The sequence below is a fragment of the Mus caroli genome, chromosome 4, assembly GCF_900094665.2.
Source record: "Mus caroli chromosome 4, CAROLI_EIJ_v1.1, whole genome shotgun sequence".
Lineage (NCBI taxonomy): Eukaryota > Metazoa > Chordata > Mammalia > Rodentia > Muridae > Mus > Mus caroli.
Window position 1 is genome coordinate 100,208,159 of NC_034573.1, and position 16,848 is coordinate 100,225,006.

Here is a 16,848-nt window from a genome sequence, read left to right on the forward strand (position 1 = left end):
CAGCAGCATGGAAGTGTAAGCCGAATAAACCCTTTCCTCCCCAACTTGCTTCTTGGTCATGATGTTTGTGCAGGAATAGAAACCCTGACTAAGACAAATAGTGACGTTACTTTTTAGAGTCATAATCAAGCTGATCTGAAAAATCTTAGTGAAATGGATCATTTACTGGAGAAATAGAGATTACTAAAATAGATCCCATTAGCAATAAAATATTTAACCTAAAAGAAATACAGAAAACTAGGTTGAGGGTGTATATCAGTTGGTAGAGATCTTGCCTAGCATGTAGGAGGCCCTGGGTTCAATCCTAAGCAAAAATGGGATATGGTAACACAAGCCTGTCACCTCAGTACTCAGGAGGACTAGGCATTCAAGGTCATCCTCACTTCCTAAGAGTCAGAGGGCTACAGTAACCTTGGAAGGGAGAGGAGAGGGGAAGGGGGAAGGAAAGAGGAAAGAAAAAGGACAAAAGGAAAGGACACACAGACAATCATTAGCCAACTACCTCTCCCCCCCAAAAAAAAAACCTCTGACTCAAACATTGTCATACAAAGTTTTTCCACAGCTATAAAGAGCACGTGGTTCCCTAAATGGTTGCAGAGCATTAAAAGTGAAAAACAATTTGTTTATGAGGCAAGTATAAAACTAAGACCCAGAAACCCCAGGGCTAGTGGGCTAGGGCCCATCGGTAGAGGGCTTGACTAGCAAGGCCCAACACCACGGGAAATAAAGTAAACTGTGTGATTTCAGTGTGGTGAATGAAGACTAACCATTGGAGACTTAAGTTCAAAAAACAAAACAAAGTAACATCCAAACTCGGTAAGTACAACCAAAATTGTAATCTGGTCACATTCATTATCTAGAAAGTAAGGAAACATAAAGTATTTATGACATTCAAACAATTTGTTGCAAAAGTCTTTATGACTTTATTTGCAAAATAGATTTTTAAAGAAACCACTCCAACTGAGTACTTAACCCAGCACTCTCCTGAAGAGTCAAGGGGGTATTCATGGACAAGAAACTGCTAGATCCCCATGTTCACGTCTCCTAGCAACTTGTAACCGTCTGCCTTACTCCTACTGAGCCTACAGTATTACCAAGCCTAGCATCACTGGAGAATGGGTATTGTCAGTATGGCTTTCACGTCTTCCTGCTATTGTAGTAAAGATGAAAGCCAGGCTGGTGGACTCAGTCTCCAGTGCTGTAAAGGAGGAAGAGCAGAGCCAGCATGGGCCAGGTCCTGCAGTCACCGGCCAGCACCCATACACACATGCATAAACAACTGAAAAGGACTCTCCTGGCTGCGCAGTGACAGTTCCCGACTTCACGGTGAGGAATCAGCTGTTCTCACAGGATCTCCACTTCCCAGCGAGAAGTTACCTCATCTGTAACATTATCAAAGGACCTCAAAGATACTCCTAACACCCTCCCTCCTCCCTCCTAAATTCTAATGTTGAAACTCTGGCCTCAATGACTAGGAGACGGGGCCTCTACAGGAGGGAGGCAGTGAGCAGAATGCTGATGTCCTGACTAGCATCCCATGCTGAAATCTTAACCACTAAGCCATCTCTCCAGTCCCCCACCCCATGCTGAAATCCAATCCCCAAGGTGCTAGTATCAGGAACAGGGCCTTCAGGAACAGGGTCAGTGTCCTTACAAAAGAGGTTGGAGAGAGGGTCTTCGAAGTTGGTAGGGTGCCTGTAGAGCCCCAGGTTTAATCCCCAGCACCCATGTAGTGGTGACAACCACTTGTAACTCCAGTTCCAGAGGATCTGATGCCCTCTTCTGGCCTCCAAGGGCACCAGACATGCATGTGATCCATAGGCAAAACACCATACCCATAACAACTAAAAAGAAATCTTTTCAAAAACATTTTATATCTTAAATATCCCAATAGCTTCCACATGTCCTTAACAAACACCTGATATTTCTTATTGCATGAGCATAACTAGTAATAAGCCTGAAGGGTGTTGTTTTTGTTGTTATTTTTAAGGCAGGATCTCACTATACATGCTTGGCTGACCTGTAACTCATTATGTGAACCAAGCTGGCCTTGAACTTAAGGAGATCCAAATATCTCGGTGCTGTAATTAGATGGGTCATCACGCCCAGTCTCTAAAGAAGTGATTCTCAACCTTCCTACTGCTGTGACTCTTTAATATAGTTCGTCATGGTATTGTGACCCCCAAGCATAAAATTATTTTTGTTGCTACTTTATAACTGTAATTTGCTACTGTTATAAATCATAATATAACTATCTAACATGCATTATAGTCTTAGGTGACCCCTGGGTTTGGCCTCTCCCTCAAGGGGCTGAGACCCACAGATCGAGACCTACTGCTCTAAAGGATATTGTTGGGGTTTTTTTAAAGATTAATTTATTTTATGTATATGAGTACACTGTAGCTGTCTTCAGACATACTAGAAGAAGGCATCAGATCCCATTACAGATGGTTGTGAGCCACCATGTGGTTGTTGGGAATTGAATTCAGGATCTCTGGAAGAACAGCCAGTGCTCTTAACCATTGAGCCATCTCTCCAGCCCAGGATATTTTTTTTAACGTACCATATTTTTCCATATGCTCTTTCCCAGCACACCCAAACATCTGAGGAGCAATCGGATGTGCAGACAATCCATACTTATCGATCAAGACTTCAATATGTTTATCAGTTGGAATGGTCCGATCTGAGAACTTAAAGAGAAAAATAAAATTTAATGAGCAGCTGACATAAACATGCCTCTCTGCGACTTACAGTATTGTCAAGACATTTGCTTATCCTGAGAGCACAGTAAACCAATATAGTCAATGTAAGTAAAATCATCAAGAAATACTTTGTAGCAGGAAAACATGAAAATATGGGTATGGTTGCATATCCCACCACTTGGGAGGTAGAGGCAGGAGGGTCAAGAGTTTAAGATTAGCCTTAGTTACATGGCAAGTCAGACGCCAGTTTATGCTGAAATCTAATCCCCAAGGTGCTTGTATCAGGAGCAGGGCCTTCATGAACAGGGTCAGTGTCCTTACAAAAGAGGAGAAAGAGGCTGGGGAGGGGGGTCTGTGATATATATATATATATATATATATATATATATATATATATATATATATATTTGTTGAGGTTTGGTTTGTTGCTATGTATTGTAAGGTCTAGGCCTACAAGTGAATTCTCACACTTGCAAGCTTTTGTTGTACAGACCTTGTTCCTTAATTTAAAACTATCGGTTAAAAAAAATGGCAGGGGGGGTATGGGGGACTTTTGGGATAGCATTGGAAATGTAATTGAGGAAAATACGTAATAAAAAAAAAAAAACGGCAACAGCCAGTTACTGGAGGGATTAGAGGTAGGTGGGTTTGGAGTTATTTGGTTGGGGGTGAAGTGAAAGGGAGAGAGGAGAGACCATGAGTAGGAGAGAAGTTGCCTTGGGGTAGTTGAATCATAAAAACATGGCCACGAGCGCTGGCCAATCGGAGTTAAGAGCAGCTCAGATTGAGCATGGCAAGGTTTAACTCGGGGTTATTGATAGGGAGGTAGAGTCTAATAGCCTAGAGTGTAAATATTTGCCCAGTTTTGGTACATTAAAGGCTTATTATAAATATAAAGATCGTATGTCTTTTATCTGGGAACTGAAAAATCAAAGGCAGAGCATAAACCCCAATTTTTAGATTAAATATTTACTACAACAAATATCTCCTTGATTTTTTTTTCTTTCTTTCTCCTAGTTTTTGTTTTTGAGATAGGGACTCTGTCTATAGTCCTGGCTGTCCTGGAATTCACTATGTGGACCAGGCTGACTTAGAACTCACAGAGCCCTGACTCCCCAGCGCTGAGATCGTTGTGCTTGGCTTATTAATTCATTTAGGAGATGTCTCCAGAGCCAGGAAGATGGGTCAGTGGTTAAAGGCTCCCCCCCAGGGGTTGATGATCTGGATTTAATCCCTGGGTGCCTATATGGTCAAACAACAAAGTAGTCATCAGACCTCATCTTTCGTGCCATGCCATGAGAAGACACATGGACACACACAAAGTAAGTGTGAATTGACACGTTTCTCTTGGGTTTTTAAATATTTGTTATTTTATCAGTATGGGTGTTCTGGCTGTACGTATGTTTGTATACTGTGTGTGCCTGGTGATCCCCAGACGGTTGTGAGTCACCATGTAGATGCTGGGAATCGGATGCAGGTCCTCTGGAAAAGCAGACAGTACTTCCTAACTGCTGAGCCATCTCTCTACCCAGTGAATTAATAAAAAACAAAACCAATCCACCAAACAAACAAACAAAAAAAATCAAAACAAAAAACAGGTTTACCAAACCTCCACTATCCACTATTTAGCAGTAACTGAACTCAGAGAATAAAGGCACTTGGATTGGGGAGGAAGGGACAAATGATGAGACAAATTAATATGCAAATGTGATTCTATAAACCCAGAATAGATGTCAGGAGGATAAAAACTGAGTGGGAGGGGCTGGAGAGATGGCTCAGTGGTTAAGAGCGCTGACTGCTCTTCCAAAGGTCCTGAGTTCAATTCCCAGCAACCACATGGTGGCTCACAACCATCTGTAATGGGATCTGAAGCCCTCTTCTGGTGTGTGTCTGAAGACAGCTGCAGTGTACTCATATACATAAAAAAATAAATCTTAAATAAAAAGAACTGAATGGGAAACGAGCTCACAACAACAGTCAGAGGCCTGGGTGGGGCTGTAAAAGCTGAAGAACAATCTGGGCAGACACCCAAAGCAGGAGTGCAGCCAGGGATTTCAGATACGGAGCTAAGCAGGATGAGGAGAAGGTAGTGTCTGATGGCCTGAGTTCAATTCCCAGAACCCACCTGGGAAGGAGGCCTGAAAGTTGTCCTCTGACCTCCAAACTTAAACCATGGCATGTGCACACCCACCTTCCCACACATGCATATCACACACACACACACACAAACACACACAGAGTAATAAAAATACTTAAATTAAAGATGTTTTAGAAGCACCTTGGGATCATGTTGCAGGACAGATGCAAGCTACGCCAGTGATGGGCAGGAGAACTGATTAGTTATGCAGACCTCTTGCCCTCTGCCTAATGATCCTGGCAGCACCCCTGACGATGGATTTGAGGTGCCTGAATCCTTTGATCTCTTCCTCTTCCCAGTGTGGCCAGTGTGTTGACTCTATCTCTCCAATTTCCGTCATTACTCATCTGTTTAAGTGGCATATCAAGGATACATCACCTAGGCTAGACCCCTTGAGTTGCAGGAGCCTAGGCTTGTACCTAAAAAACTCCAATTAAACCTTGAAGGGGCTGGTGAGATGGCACAGGGGTAAAGGCACTTGCCACCTGAGTGTGATCCCTGAGAACTTCACAGTAGAAGGAGAGAACTGACTCCTGCAAGGAGTGCCACCATAGCCGCTGACCTCTGAGCAGGCTGCCGCACTCCATACCTGCCCCTCCCCCATCCCAGCAATGTACTTTTCCCCCACCCACAAATATAAATTTTGAAAAATGTATTAGCATTCATTTCAATAAGTAATCAATGTGAGAATGGGAGATATTTTACTTTTCTGAGGCAGGGTGAATCCTGGCTATCCCCGGAACTCACTGTGTAGACTAGGCTGGCTTCGAACTCACAGAGATCTGCCTGCCTCTGCCTCCTGAGTTATATTCTTTATCAAATTAAGTCTTCGAAATACTGTGTATATTTTATATCTATGACACATCCCAATTTATAAATACATTTTCATTGGTAATATTTCATGCTCATTGCATTTATACTTCACAAAAACATAGTTGTAGAAATAGATTTACAGGCCCAAGTTATCCCAAATACACTCAAAAGTTTTTCAGTAATGGAACAGAGTATTAATTTACCCTTAATTAAAATTAAATTAAAAATTCAGTTCCTCAGTTGTACTCAATAGTAAAATGTGCCAACGGCCCCCTGCCAGGTCCAGCTGCTGCAAGGAGCTCTCCCAGTGCAGCAAGCATTCCTTAAAAGCATATTTATTATATATTATAGTGTGTGAGTGTGCATGAGCATACCATGGCATGTCTATGGAGGGAGGTCAGAAGACAACTTGCAGGAATCAGTTCTCTCCTACCATAAGATCGCCCTTAGACCAGCCTTGGCAGCCCTCAGACCAGCATACCAGCACGCTCTCCTTCCTGCTCAAAAGAGTGACTCCTGCTTCTGTGAGAAGGAATTGATGCTTTTGTGCATAGATTACCTATAGAATATGAAAAGTTGTACTATGTGATCTGAAGGCGATAAATCAGTCAAACAGAAGACAGAACTGAGGCCACGCAGGAGGCCGAGCCTCAGCCACAGAAACAGCCAGCTGTTTTCCTTAAAATAACAAGGAACCTGCCTGGAGAGAAGAGGGTCAGAAATTCAAGAACGTCCTCAACTACAAAGTGAGTGTGAGGCTAGTCTGGGCTTCACGGGACCCTGTCATAATAAAATAAACTGTCAAATCATGGGCTAGAGAGGTGGCTCAGCAGTTTAGAGCATTCGCTGCTGCTCTTCCTGAAAACTCAAACTGTGTTTCCTGCCACATCGTGAGACCCAATAACTCCAAATCCAGGGGGTTTCATACCCGCTTAGGGCTTCTGAGATACCCAAACACACATAGCATACAATCACACACACACACTCACACAGGCATGTACACATACACACAAAGGAATAAAAGCATATAAATCTTTAAATGTATGTATTGTATGTATTTTTAAACAACAAATCAAATAAATCAAATTTTATGTTGCTTACTAACCGATTCTATTTATGCTGGTCAGATAGATGGACAGTTTCTCATAATGTTAAGACAATTCCAAAGTAACAAGAAATTACTCACTTTTGTTCCAATGGATCCCTTCTCCATCTTCTCAAACCCAAGAGCCAACACACAATTTGCCAAGCCTTTAAAAAAAATGTAATTATTTCAAAATTTTTAATTTTCAGACACCCAACAAAACACTATTAAATTTTTAAGTTATTATAAATTTTTTAATATTTTAAATTTAATTATTATTTTAAGTAAAACTTAAAAGGCAATTCTCTTTTTTCCCCCATCCCCTTAAAAGGGGATTCTCAAAAAAGAATTGTATTAGAAGAAAAAGGACATCAAAAATTATGTTAAAGTTCAAATGAAGAACAAAACATCACTACACTATCAAATTTTTTCTTTAAAAAAAAAAAAGAAAAAAAGAAAGAAAGAGGGGACTGGCAAAATAGCTCAGTACTGACTGCTCTTCTGAAGGTCCTGAGTTCAAATCCCAGCAACCACATGGTGGCTCACAACCATCGGTAATGAGATCTGACGCCCTCTACAGGTGTGTCTAAAGACAGCTATAGTGTACTTAGATATAATAATAAATAAATCTAAAAAAAGGAAGGAAGGAAGGAAGGAAGGAAGGAAGGAAGGAAGGAAGGAAGGAAGAGAGAGAGAGAAAGAAAAGGAAAAGAAAATAAATGAAAAGAAAAGAAAGAGAGAACTAACTGCTGGAGAATGCATCTCAATGACAAAATGGGTGACGCAGCAGAAGCAGCAGGCTGGGAGGACTGAGTTCAATCACCAACATAAAGAGGGAAAGAAAGAAGGGGAGGGAAGGACGGAGAGAGGGAGGAAGGGAGGGAGGGAAGGACGGAGGGAGGGAGGAGATGGAGGAGCATCAATCTTACCAAACAGTAAGATGATAAAGTTCCAAGAAGAGGTTGAAGGGCACCAGCTTAAGCGTAAGACTACAAGTTCCAAAACCCAGAGCCCTGGGTGGTAGAACAGTTATCCAATCAGTAGACTAAAGAAGGCCCAATAAAAGGCCCAGTGTATTTGGAAATAGAGACTATGATATATGTGAATATATACTTTGAATAGATATAAATATAGACATATACACATATGAAAATATTTGACCACCAGAGGGAGAAATCTGTGGACAATGCCTAAGGCAGCTTTACTGATAACAGCCAAAAAAGAAAGAAAGAAACAATGTCCACCAAACCATGAACATACAAAACACAGCTTAGCCATGAAGTAGAATGTTATGTGGCCATAAACAGGAATAGAATACTGACACATGCTATAAGAATGAACTTTTAAGCCGGGCGTGGTGGCACATGCCTTTAATCCCAGCACTTGGGAGGCAGAGGCAGAGGCAGAGGCAGAGGCAGAGGCAGGCAGATTTCTGAGTTCGAGGCCAGCCTGGTCTACAGAGTGAGTTCCAGGACAGAGCTACACAGAGAAACCCTGCCTCGAAAAACCAAAAAAAAAAAAAAAAGTGACAAAGGTCACGTGTCACATGGTGCATCATATGAAGCCACCGATGGAGCAGATGCGCACAAAGAAGCAAGCAGCAGTAGTGAGGACCAGGATGTGGGTGAGGCAGGAGACTGCTGATGGGTTTCTGGAGCCTGTGATCTTACCCCTCGAAACTAGGTGTTCATCACTGGTGATAAAATGTTCTAAAATGCACAGCGATGATGGCTGCACTTTATGATGACAGCTCGTCAGGGCAAACTCTGTGACTGGGAACTTGATTTCAGTGAAGCCTTGGGAGGCAGTGGGGATACTGCCGTGTGGTACAGGGTTTGCCTGGCATCCTCAAGGCCCTTGGTTTCATTGCCAATACCACAAAAACAAATAATAAATGTTTTTTAAAGCAATACATTATATACAGTAATCTGTGGTGGTAACACAGAGACATGATTAAAAGGGAACACTAACCCCGTATTTATTTAAGAACATGACAAGGACCAGCAAGATGCCTCTGCAGGTAAAGGTACTTGTCACCAAGCCTGACAATCTGAATCCAATCTCCAGGAACCACGAGGTGAAAGGTGAGAACCAACTTCTACAAGTTGTCCTCTGGCCTCAATGTATGTGCCTTGCTGACTGTGGACACAGATAAGTAGGTAGGTAGGTAGGTAGGTAGGTAGGTAGATAGATAGGTAGGTAGGTAGGTAGATAGATAGATAGATAGATAGATAGATAGATAGATAGATAGATAGATTTTTTTTTTATTTTAAAAGAACATTAGAGCAGTAAGCAAGCATGAGGGACTGGAAAGAAAGCTCAGTGGTTAAGGATACTGGTTGCTCTTCCAGAGGACCCAGGTTCAATTCCCAGCACCCAAATGATGGCTCACAACCATCTGTAACTCCAGTCCCAGGAGATTCAATGCCCTCTTCCAGCTCTGTGGTGCACAGACATAGATGCAGGCAAAACACCCACATGCCATGATAAGACATTAAGAACTAAGATTGATAAAGTACACCTTACCTCCTTGAATCAGTTGTTGGGCCATAAACAAAGCAGTCGAACCAGTAGAACAGTTATTGTTGACATTAATTATAGGAATGCCAGTCAGTCCCAAACTGTGGTAGATAGCCCTCTGCCCACTGGTGGAATCACCTATGGAGAAATGTAAAACTTTAACACCCACGGCATAAAAGTCCACGGGCTGCAGTGCAGCACTCCCATGTTGTATGTCTTTCACTATTATAGCTTGCCCTAGTGTCCTCCCCAGGCAGGACAGTGATGCACTATGACCTCTGAGTCAGAAACAGCCACAGCACTGACTATTCCCTATTGTGCAAACAGAAATAGCAGTCACAACAAAAGTCTATGCACTCTTTCTTTCTTTCTTCCTTTCTTCCTTTCTTCCTTTCTTCCTTTCTTCCTTTCTTTCTTTCTTTCTTCCTTCCTTTCTTTCTTTTTCTTTCTTTCTTTCTTCCTTCCTTCCTTTCTTTCTCTTTCTTCCTTTTCCTTTCTTCCTTCCTTCCTTCCTTCCTTCCTTCCTTCCTTCCTTCCTTCCTTCCTCTCTTTCCTTCCTTCCTCTCTTTCTATCTTTCTTTCTTTCTTTCTTTCTTTCTTTCTTTCTTTCTTTCTTTCTTTCTTTCTTTCTTTCTTTCTTTTTTGAGACAGGGTTTCATGTAGCTCAGGATAGCCTGGTACTCATAGCAGTCCTCCTACCGTAGCCTCCTGAGAACTGAGATTCCAGGCCTGGACATCACATAGGCAGTGAAGTATGCATTTTTGACGTCTTCCTATTCCTGCCTCCTCCTGTCTCAGCCAGGATCTGAATCTGCAGTGTGGGATCTTAGTAAGCAGAGACAACAGGATCAGACATTCAAAACTATTCTTGACTTTATGGTCAGCCTAGGCTCCATAGATCCTGTCTTGAAAAGGTTTTTTAAACTAAGCTTTAAAGACTCTGTATGCAGGGGCTGGAGAGATGGCTCAGCAGGTAAAATTGCTCTTCCAAAGGCCCTGAGTTCAAATCCCAGCAACCACATGGTGGCTCACAACTACCCATAATGAGATCTGACGCCCTCTTCTGGTGCCTCTGAAGACAGCTACAGTATACTTAGATATAATAATAAATAAATCTTTGGACTGGAATGAGTGGGGCTGACCAGAGCAAGCAGAGGTCTTAAATTCAATTCCCAACAACCACATGAAGGCTCACACCATCTGTATAGCTATAGTGTACCCATATACAAAAAAATAAAAAATAAAAAATAAATCTTTTAAAAAAAGACTCTGTATGCATCCAGGCCTTACAAAAAATGTGACCCACACAGCATACAAACATGACTTTCTTTCTCAAGTACCATGGCCCACAAGGCAGGATCGCTGGGACAGCAAGATGACAGAGCCGTGGGTGCAGCCTCACCAAAAGGCTTCCACATAAATGGCAAGGCTCACCAGTCTCCCTGACAATGCGCATTCTACACACCATGCCCCAGGAAGTCTACACCCAGGTTTCTCCTGTTACCTTGAAGAGTACAGGAACTATATGAAGTCCATGCACAATACTATCTATAGTATTATAAATGCTATGATGCTATATAATTACCATATTTTCCTAATAACTAAAAATTTTAAATAACTTTGAATATATAAGAATAGGATATCTTTACTTCTAATAAGCTAGTAGCTTTCAGTGCTAAAGTACAGTTTAATTGCCAAAGAGCAGCAACTGAAGAAATGGCTTGTCAGCCATGTACAAGGCTCCAGGTTCAATCCCCAGTACTTAAAGGGGAGTACTTAAAGGGTAGATGAGTCAAAGACTACAAACTCTCCTCCTCCTCCTCCTCCTCCTTCTCTTCTTCTTCCTCCTCTTCTCTTCATCCTTTTCCTCCTTCCTCTTCTTCCTCTCCTCCTCCTTCCTCTTCCTCCTCCGCTCCTCCTTCTTCATCCTCCTCCCTTGTTCCTTCTTTCTTTTTTCCACCAGATAGGGTCTCACTATGTAGCTCTGGCTGTCCAGGAACTCACTGTGTAGTCCAGGCTGAACTTGAACTCAGAGATCTGCCTACCTCTGCCTCCTGAGTGCTGAGATGAAAGGTATGTGCCCTAATAAGAAATATTTTTAAGTGCTATGAATAGCTTTTACCAACTGAACCATGTTGCCAACTCCCAAAAGCATGATTTTAATTTGTCTCCTGCTTTGATAATACCACAATGGCAAGAACAATTACAGAGAGCCAACACACAAAGGTAACCTTTGGGTTCTGTCCTGGGGGGGTGAACATTTGCTTATGTATTTGCTGCTAGACTTCCCGTGCATAGTGTTAGAGTGTTCTGTTTACTACATACCATACACATAGCCAATGCATGCCTGTTCCACTGCGGAGTAAGGGATCTGTGCATCTTCCAATGCCTTCTGGCCTGTGAAAACAAACTGGGTTCATCAAAAAGCACTTGACACAGGTGGCTTCAGGGGAGTGGAAATTCCACGTAGAGTTTCCTCAGATTCCATTTACTTCTCTATCGCTTGTTCAGTTCAAAGACAAATTGGTCCCCAAATCATCGTAGCTCTCCCCTTCTTCCTCTAAGCTATCATATCACTTTTCCATATCTTCCTTCTCATCAAAGGTGGAGATGGCCATGCCCGTTTTATGTGGTACGGAGATGCTAAACTCAAAGCAACAGAATCTAAGGAACCCTACCACTGAGCTACATCCTAGCGCCTGACCAAAAGCCTTTAAGCTGCTGTTCTGTCTGCTTGTTATTTGGGCTTCTTATTGTTGCAGTCATTTTTTTAGACAGAGTTGGGGCTGGCCTATAAATTACTATGTAACCCACACACTGGCACTGAACTCATGGCAATCCTGCCTCAGCCTCTAAAAGACTGGGATTACATGTGTGTGCCTCCACACATAGCTCTTAAAGCTCCTTAATAGCAACGCCCTTGTCTCTTTCATCTCCAAATCTCCACATCCCCACATATCTAGGGGAGAAAAACGGGAAAGACTGTCACTGCTGGAGACAGTTAGGGACTGTGGGACATTACTGGTACACTCCTTTAATCCCAGAATTTGGGAACCAGAGGCAGGTGGATCTCTGGAAGGTCAAGGTCAACCTGGTCTACATAGTGGGTTCCAGGGCAGCCAGAGCTTCAATAATAGAGACCCTGCTTCAAAACAAACAAAAGCAAACCCGAAACTGATGTGCCCATTTCATAAAGCTAGGATCAGTTGGCCATCCTGTCTGTAGAACAAGAAACGGAGCTTTGGAAGCTGGGGTGTAGCTAGTATGTACCAGGCTCTGGATTTGATCCCCAGTGACCAATCAACTAGGTACAGCTACATAGTCCTGTAACTGTAATACCCAGGAAGTGAAGGCCAGAGAATCAAACGTTTAGGGCCATCCTCAGCTATACAGTAAGTTTGAGACCAAAATTAGATACATAAAACAAACACACAAAAAAGGAGCACTCTTATACTCTGTCAGTGATATTCCAAATGTAAATTTGTCAAAAGTCTTTAAAAATTGAACTGCTAGACTCTATCCTCAAAAATAAAAAAGGCAAGACCAAATATTTATCAATATGTTCACCCAAGTTATTCTGAAATATGAAGAACTTAAGAATACAAGTCTCCAAAAACATTATAGCGTAAATATGACAAAATGTTGTATGAAAATTAAACTTTCTGGGTTGGAGAGATGGCTCAGCAGTGAAGAGCATTCTTCCAGAGGTCCTGAGTTCAAATCCCAGCAACCTCATGGTGGCTCACAGCCATCTGTAATGGGATCTGATGCCCTCTTCTACTGTGTCTGAAGACAGCTACAGTGTACTTACATATATAAAATAAATAAATAATTTTTAAAAAAAGAGTGCTATCAACACAGAAAACAAATATTAAAGATATTAAATGGTATCTCTCTCAGAACCTGCCACATTAACCCCAGTAGAATCTGTGTGACAAGTTCCACAGACTGTGTCAAAAACTTAAAAAGGAGGAGGCCTCCTGGAACCGGTTGTGGAACAACATATTGAGCCGTAGTTCTCATGACAATTTATTGAACAACATATTGAGCCGTAGTTCTCATGACAATTTATCGGTTTTGTTTTCTCTCATTCCTTTTCTTATTTACAACATGTTCCTCATAGCCTAGGCCACAATCTTAAGTGAAAATAATTGTTAATAAACCATCCCTTGAGATGGGGGTCACTAACATGACCTTATCTCTGGGGAAACCAACACTTTACTTTAGAAATCATTTATAAAATTAGGTAATAGTATTATGATATATAAAAACTTTCCCGACAATAAAATTTCATATGGCTACATGTGTGTCATCAGAGGTGGGATTTGGTATATGGAAAAGAAAGCCTTAAATAAGGACTCCCTCTCTGAAACTGTAAGCAAGCCCCCAATTAAATGTTTCCTTTTATAAATTGCCTTGGTCATGGTGTCTCTTCATTACAATGGAACAGTGACCAAGACAATGACTCTCCCTTTCCTTCCCTGGCTTCCTTTACCATCTGTCCTAGTTACCTTTTGTAAAACATGCTAACCAAAAGCAACTTAGGGAAAGAAGAGGTTTATTTATTTGGCTTAAACCTCATTTCACAGTCTATCACTGAGGGAAATCAGGGCAGGGACTCAAAGGCAGGAACCAGGGAGGCCATTGCTGGAGAGTTCTTTCTGTCTTGTTCACAGACTCATGCTTAGGCAACTTTTGTACACAACCCAGGACTACTTGCCTAAGGGATGGTGTCGTTCACAGTGGGCTGGGCATCCATTAATAGTCATCCCCCAGGACATGCCCACAGGCCAATCTGACCTGGACAATCCTCAATTGAGACCCCTTTTCCAGATGACTCTAGGCTGTGTTGACAGTTAAAGCTAAGGAGGAGGATATCCCAACACACAGCTTAATAACACATGGAGACTATGATGCTGTGTGGTCTAGCTGTACAGCTATGAAGACTGCCCACGCGTCCTTTCCTTCTTTCCACTACACCACAGACAAGCCCCATTGGAGTTCTTCTCCACAACTGTTCTTTTGTGCTTACAAGGCTGCTCTACTTACAGAATAAGCCCAAACCACACAATAAGCTACTAGGTATTCAAAAATATGATTTTTTTCCTATTACCTGCTTCCTTTGCCATATCAGGATAGTCTATTGAGTTCTCATATCCAGGCTTCATGAACTAGAACACAGAAGAGGATGATAAGTAGAAACAGGCATTGAGGGTTCTGTTTGTTTTTACACAACAGTCTCACAAAAAATTTATTCAGTTAGTCATTCAAATAAAAACACTGTACTGAGCTAAGAATATGTCTAAAGTAAAGTAACCAGGAATGGTGGCCAAGGCCTGTAATCCCAGCAAGAAGCTTGTTACACACCAAGTTCTGGGTCAGCCATCCCAAGACAAAGGGGGGCCAATAAGTGAACAGCTTCCTACACAAATCTGACATCCTAGGAGCCTCAGAACCCACTACGGAAGGAGAGAATTGAGTTCCAAAAGTTGTTCTCTGACCTTCACACAGAATATATGCATCATAGGGTCCCCCCCCCCTTGCTCTCTCTCTCTCTCCCTCCTTCTCTCTGTTTCTCTGTCTCTCTCACACACACCCTCTCTCTGTTTCTCTCTCTCTCTCTCTCTCTCTCTCTCTCTCTCTCTCTCTCTCACACACACACACACACACACACACACACACACACACACACACACACTACTGAGCATCAGCCATGCCCCTTTACTCCGAACATAAAAACCTATAGTCCCTACCCTTAGAGAGCTTTTAATCTACATAAAATAGGCAGTAACATTAGCATAAGGTGATTTGGAAAACACATCTATCATTTTAGGAGACAAAATAAGAAAGGCTTCTCAGGGAGCCATTTTTTCGTCCATTTACTTATTTTGTGTGCACAGCCAGAGGACAGCTTGGAAGAAGTGGTTCTGTCCTCTAGCATACACACAAATCCTGTGGATCAAACTCAAGGCATCAGGGGTGGCGGCTAAGCACCCACCGGTCATGCCATGGGCCCCACGTTTCTGTGATTCCTGCTGATAGCCGGTTTAACAAGGAACAGATTCATGTCAGAGTCTGCTATTCCCATCTGCAGCTTAATTTTGGTTTTACATTGTTTTAAGTCTATGCAATAAATCTATGAAATAAATCTACATGACACAGACACGCAATTAGAAAGATAAACATTTAAATATTCTTTCTTTTTAAAAAAAAAAAATAATGTTGATGGCTGTGTGTGCTGTGCGGGGCTTGTACCCCTTTGATCCCACTACTCAGGAGGTAGAGAAGAGGAGGCAGATTTCTGTCGAGTTCTAGGCCAGCTGGGTCTACACAGCAAGTTCAGGTTCACCAAGACTACATAGTGAGGCCCTGTCTCAAAAAAACAACAAGAAAACAGGGTCTTGGTGTGTGGAGACTCTGCCACTGAGCCACATCCCCCACCGTAGATATCTCTTTTTATTTTTTATTTATTTATTTATTTATTTATTTATTTATTTTTTTGCTTTTTGAGACAGGGTTTCTCTGTGTAGCCCTGGCTGTCCTGGAGCTCACTTTGTAGACCAGGCTGGCCTCGAACTCAGAAATCCCCTGCCTCTGCCTCCCGAGTGCTGGGATTAAAGGCGTGCGCCACCACACCCGGCGATATCTCTTTTTAATACTAAGTAAAAGTTAACAAGTAGAAAGAATTTTAAGATCAATTGTAATGTGGGCTCTGAAACGGTACCAACGAACCCTTCATAAAGAACCGAAGAGTCATTACTGTTACATAGCGAGTTGACGGCCAGCCTAGACTAACCACATCCTGTCTCAAAGTAAAACAAAATTTAAAAATTAGTAATTCAGAGGGATTGGGGGAAGCAACATTTGAGATATAAATAAAATAATTAATTAAAAAATTAATTAGTAATTCTAGCCAGGTGTGGTGGTGGTACACACCTTCAACCCCAGGACTCAGGAGCAGAGGCAGGCAGATCTCTGTGAGTTCAAGGCTAGCCTGGTCTACATAATCAGTTCCAGGACAGCCAGGGCTATGTGGAGAAACCCTGTCTCAAAAAACAAACAAAACATTAGTAATTCTATGAGTTATACACCTCTTCCAAATTTTAATAAAAATTCTCAGCTTCACCTTTGTGAATGTCCACACTTACCTCATTAACAATGTTTTCTTATTTTAGTGAGAACTCGCCTAGCAGATACAAGACTCCTAGGAACTTGAACTTTATCACTGGTAATAACTACAGCTAGATGATAGCATCCCTTTATTTGCCAGTTTTGAAGAAGATGGATAGGTTCACAATGTCCTACAAAGATTTACTTTTAAGATATAAGCATGGGTATTTAGACACGCATAATGGGGCTTTGATCTGTTAACTATTATCATGTTTAAAGGTCAAATGGTTGAGCTAGGGAAGTGGCTTAGCTGGAAAACTGCTTGCCTTGTATAAGGCCCACTGTGGTCATCTATTAATGACTCTAGCCCTGGGGTGACAGATTGCAAGAACTTACTGGCTAGCCATCTACCACCTTGGTGAGTCAGAGATGAGAGGGGAAGGGAGGGAGAGGGGAGGGGAGGGGAGGGAGAGGGGAGGGGA

General features: G+C 42.1%; 1 protein-coding gene across 1 annotated transcript in view; it reads right to left on the bottom strand.

Annotated features, from left to right (window-relative positions):
• Scp2 (sterol carrier protein 2) overlaps positions 1-16,848 on the bottom strand; it is a 75,495-nt gene that overhangs the window by 54,097 nt on the left and 4,550 nt on the right. Inside the window, exons 2-6 of the mRNA XM_021159370.1 lie at positions 14,370-14,427; positions 11,582-11,653; positions 9,263-9,394; positions 6,839-6,903; positions 2,564-2,690 (exon numbers count right to left, since the gene is read on the bottom strand). Coding sequence (XP_021015029.1) covers positions 2,564-2,690; positions 6,839-6,903; positions 9,263-9,394; positions 11,582-11,653; positions 14,370-14,427 — 454 coding nt within the window. The remainder of the gene's footprint in view (positions 1-2,563; positions 2,691-6,838; positions 6,904-9,262; positions 9,395-11,581; positions 11,654-14,369; positions 14,428-16,848) is intronic.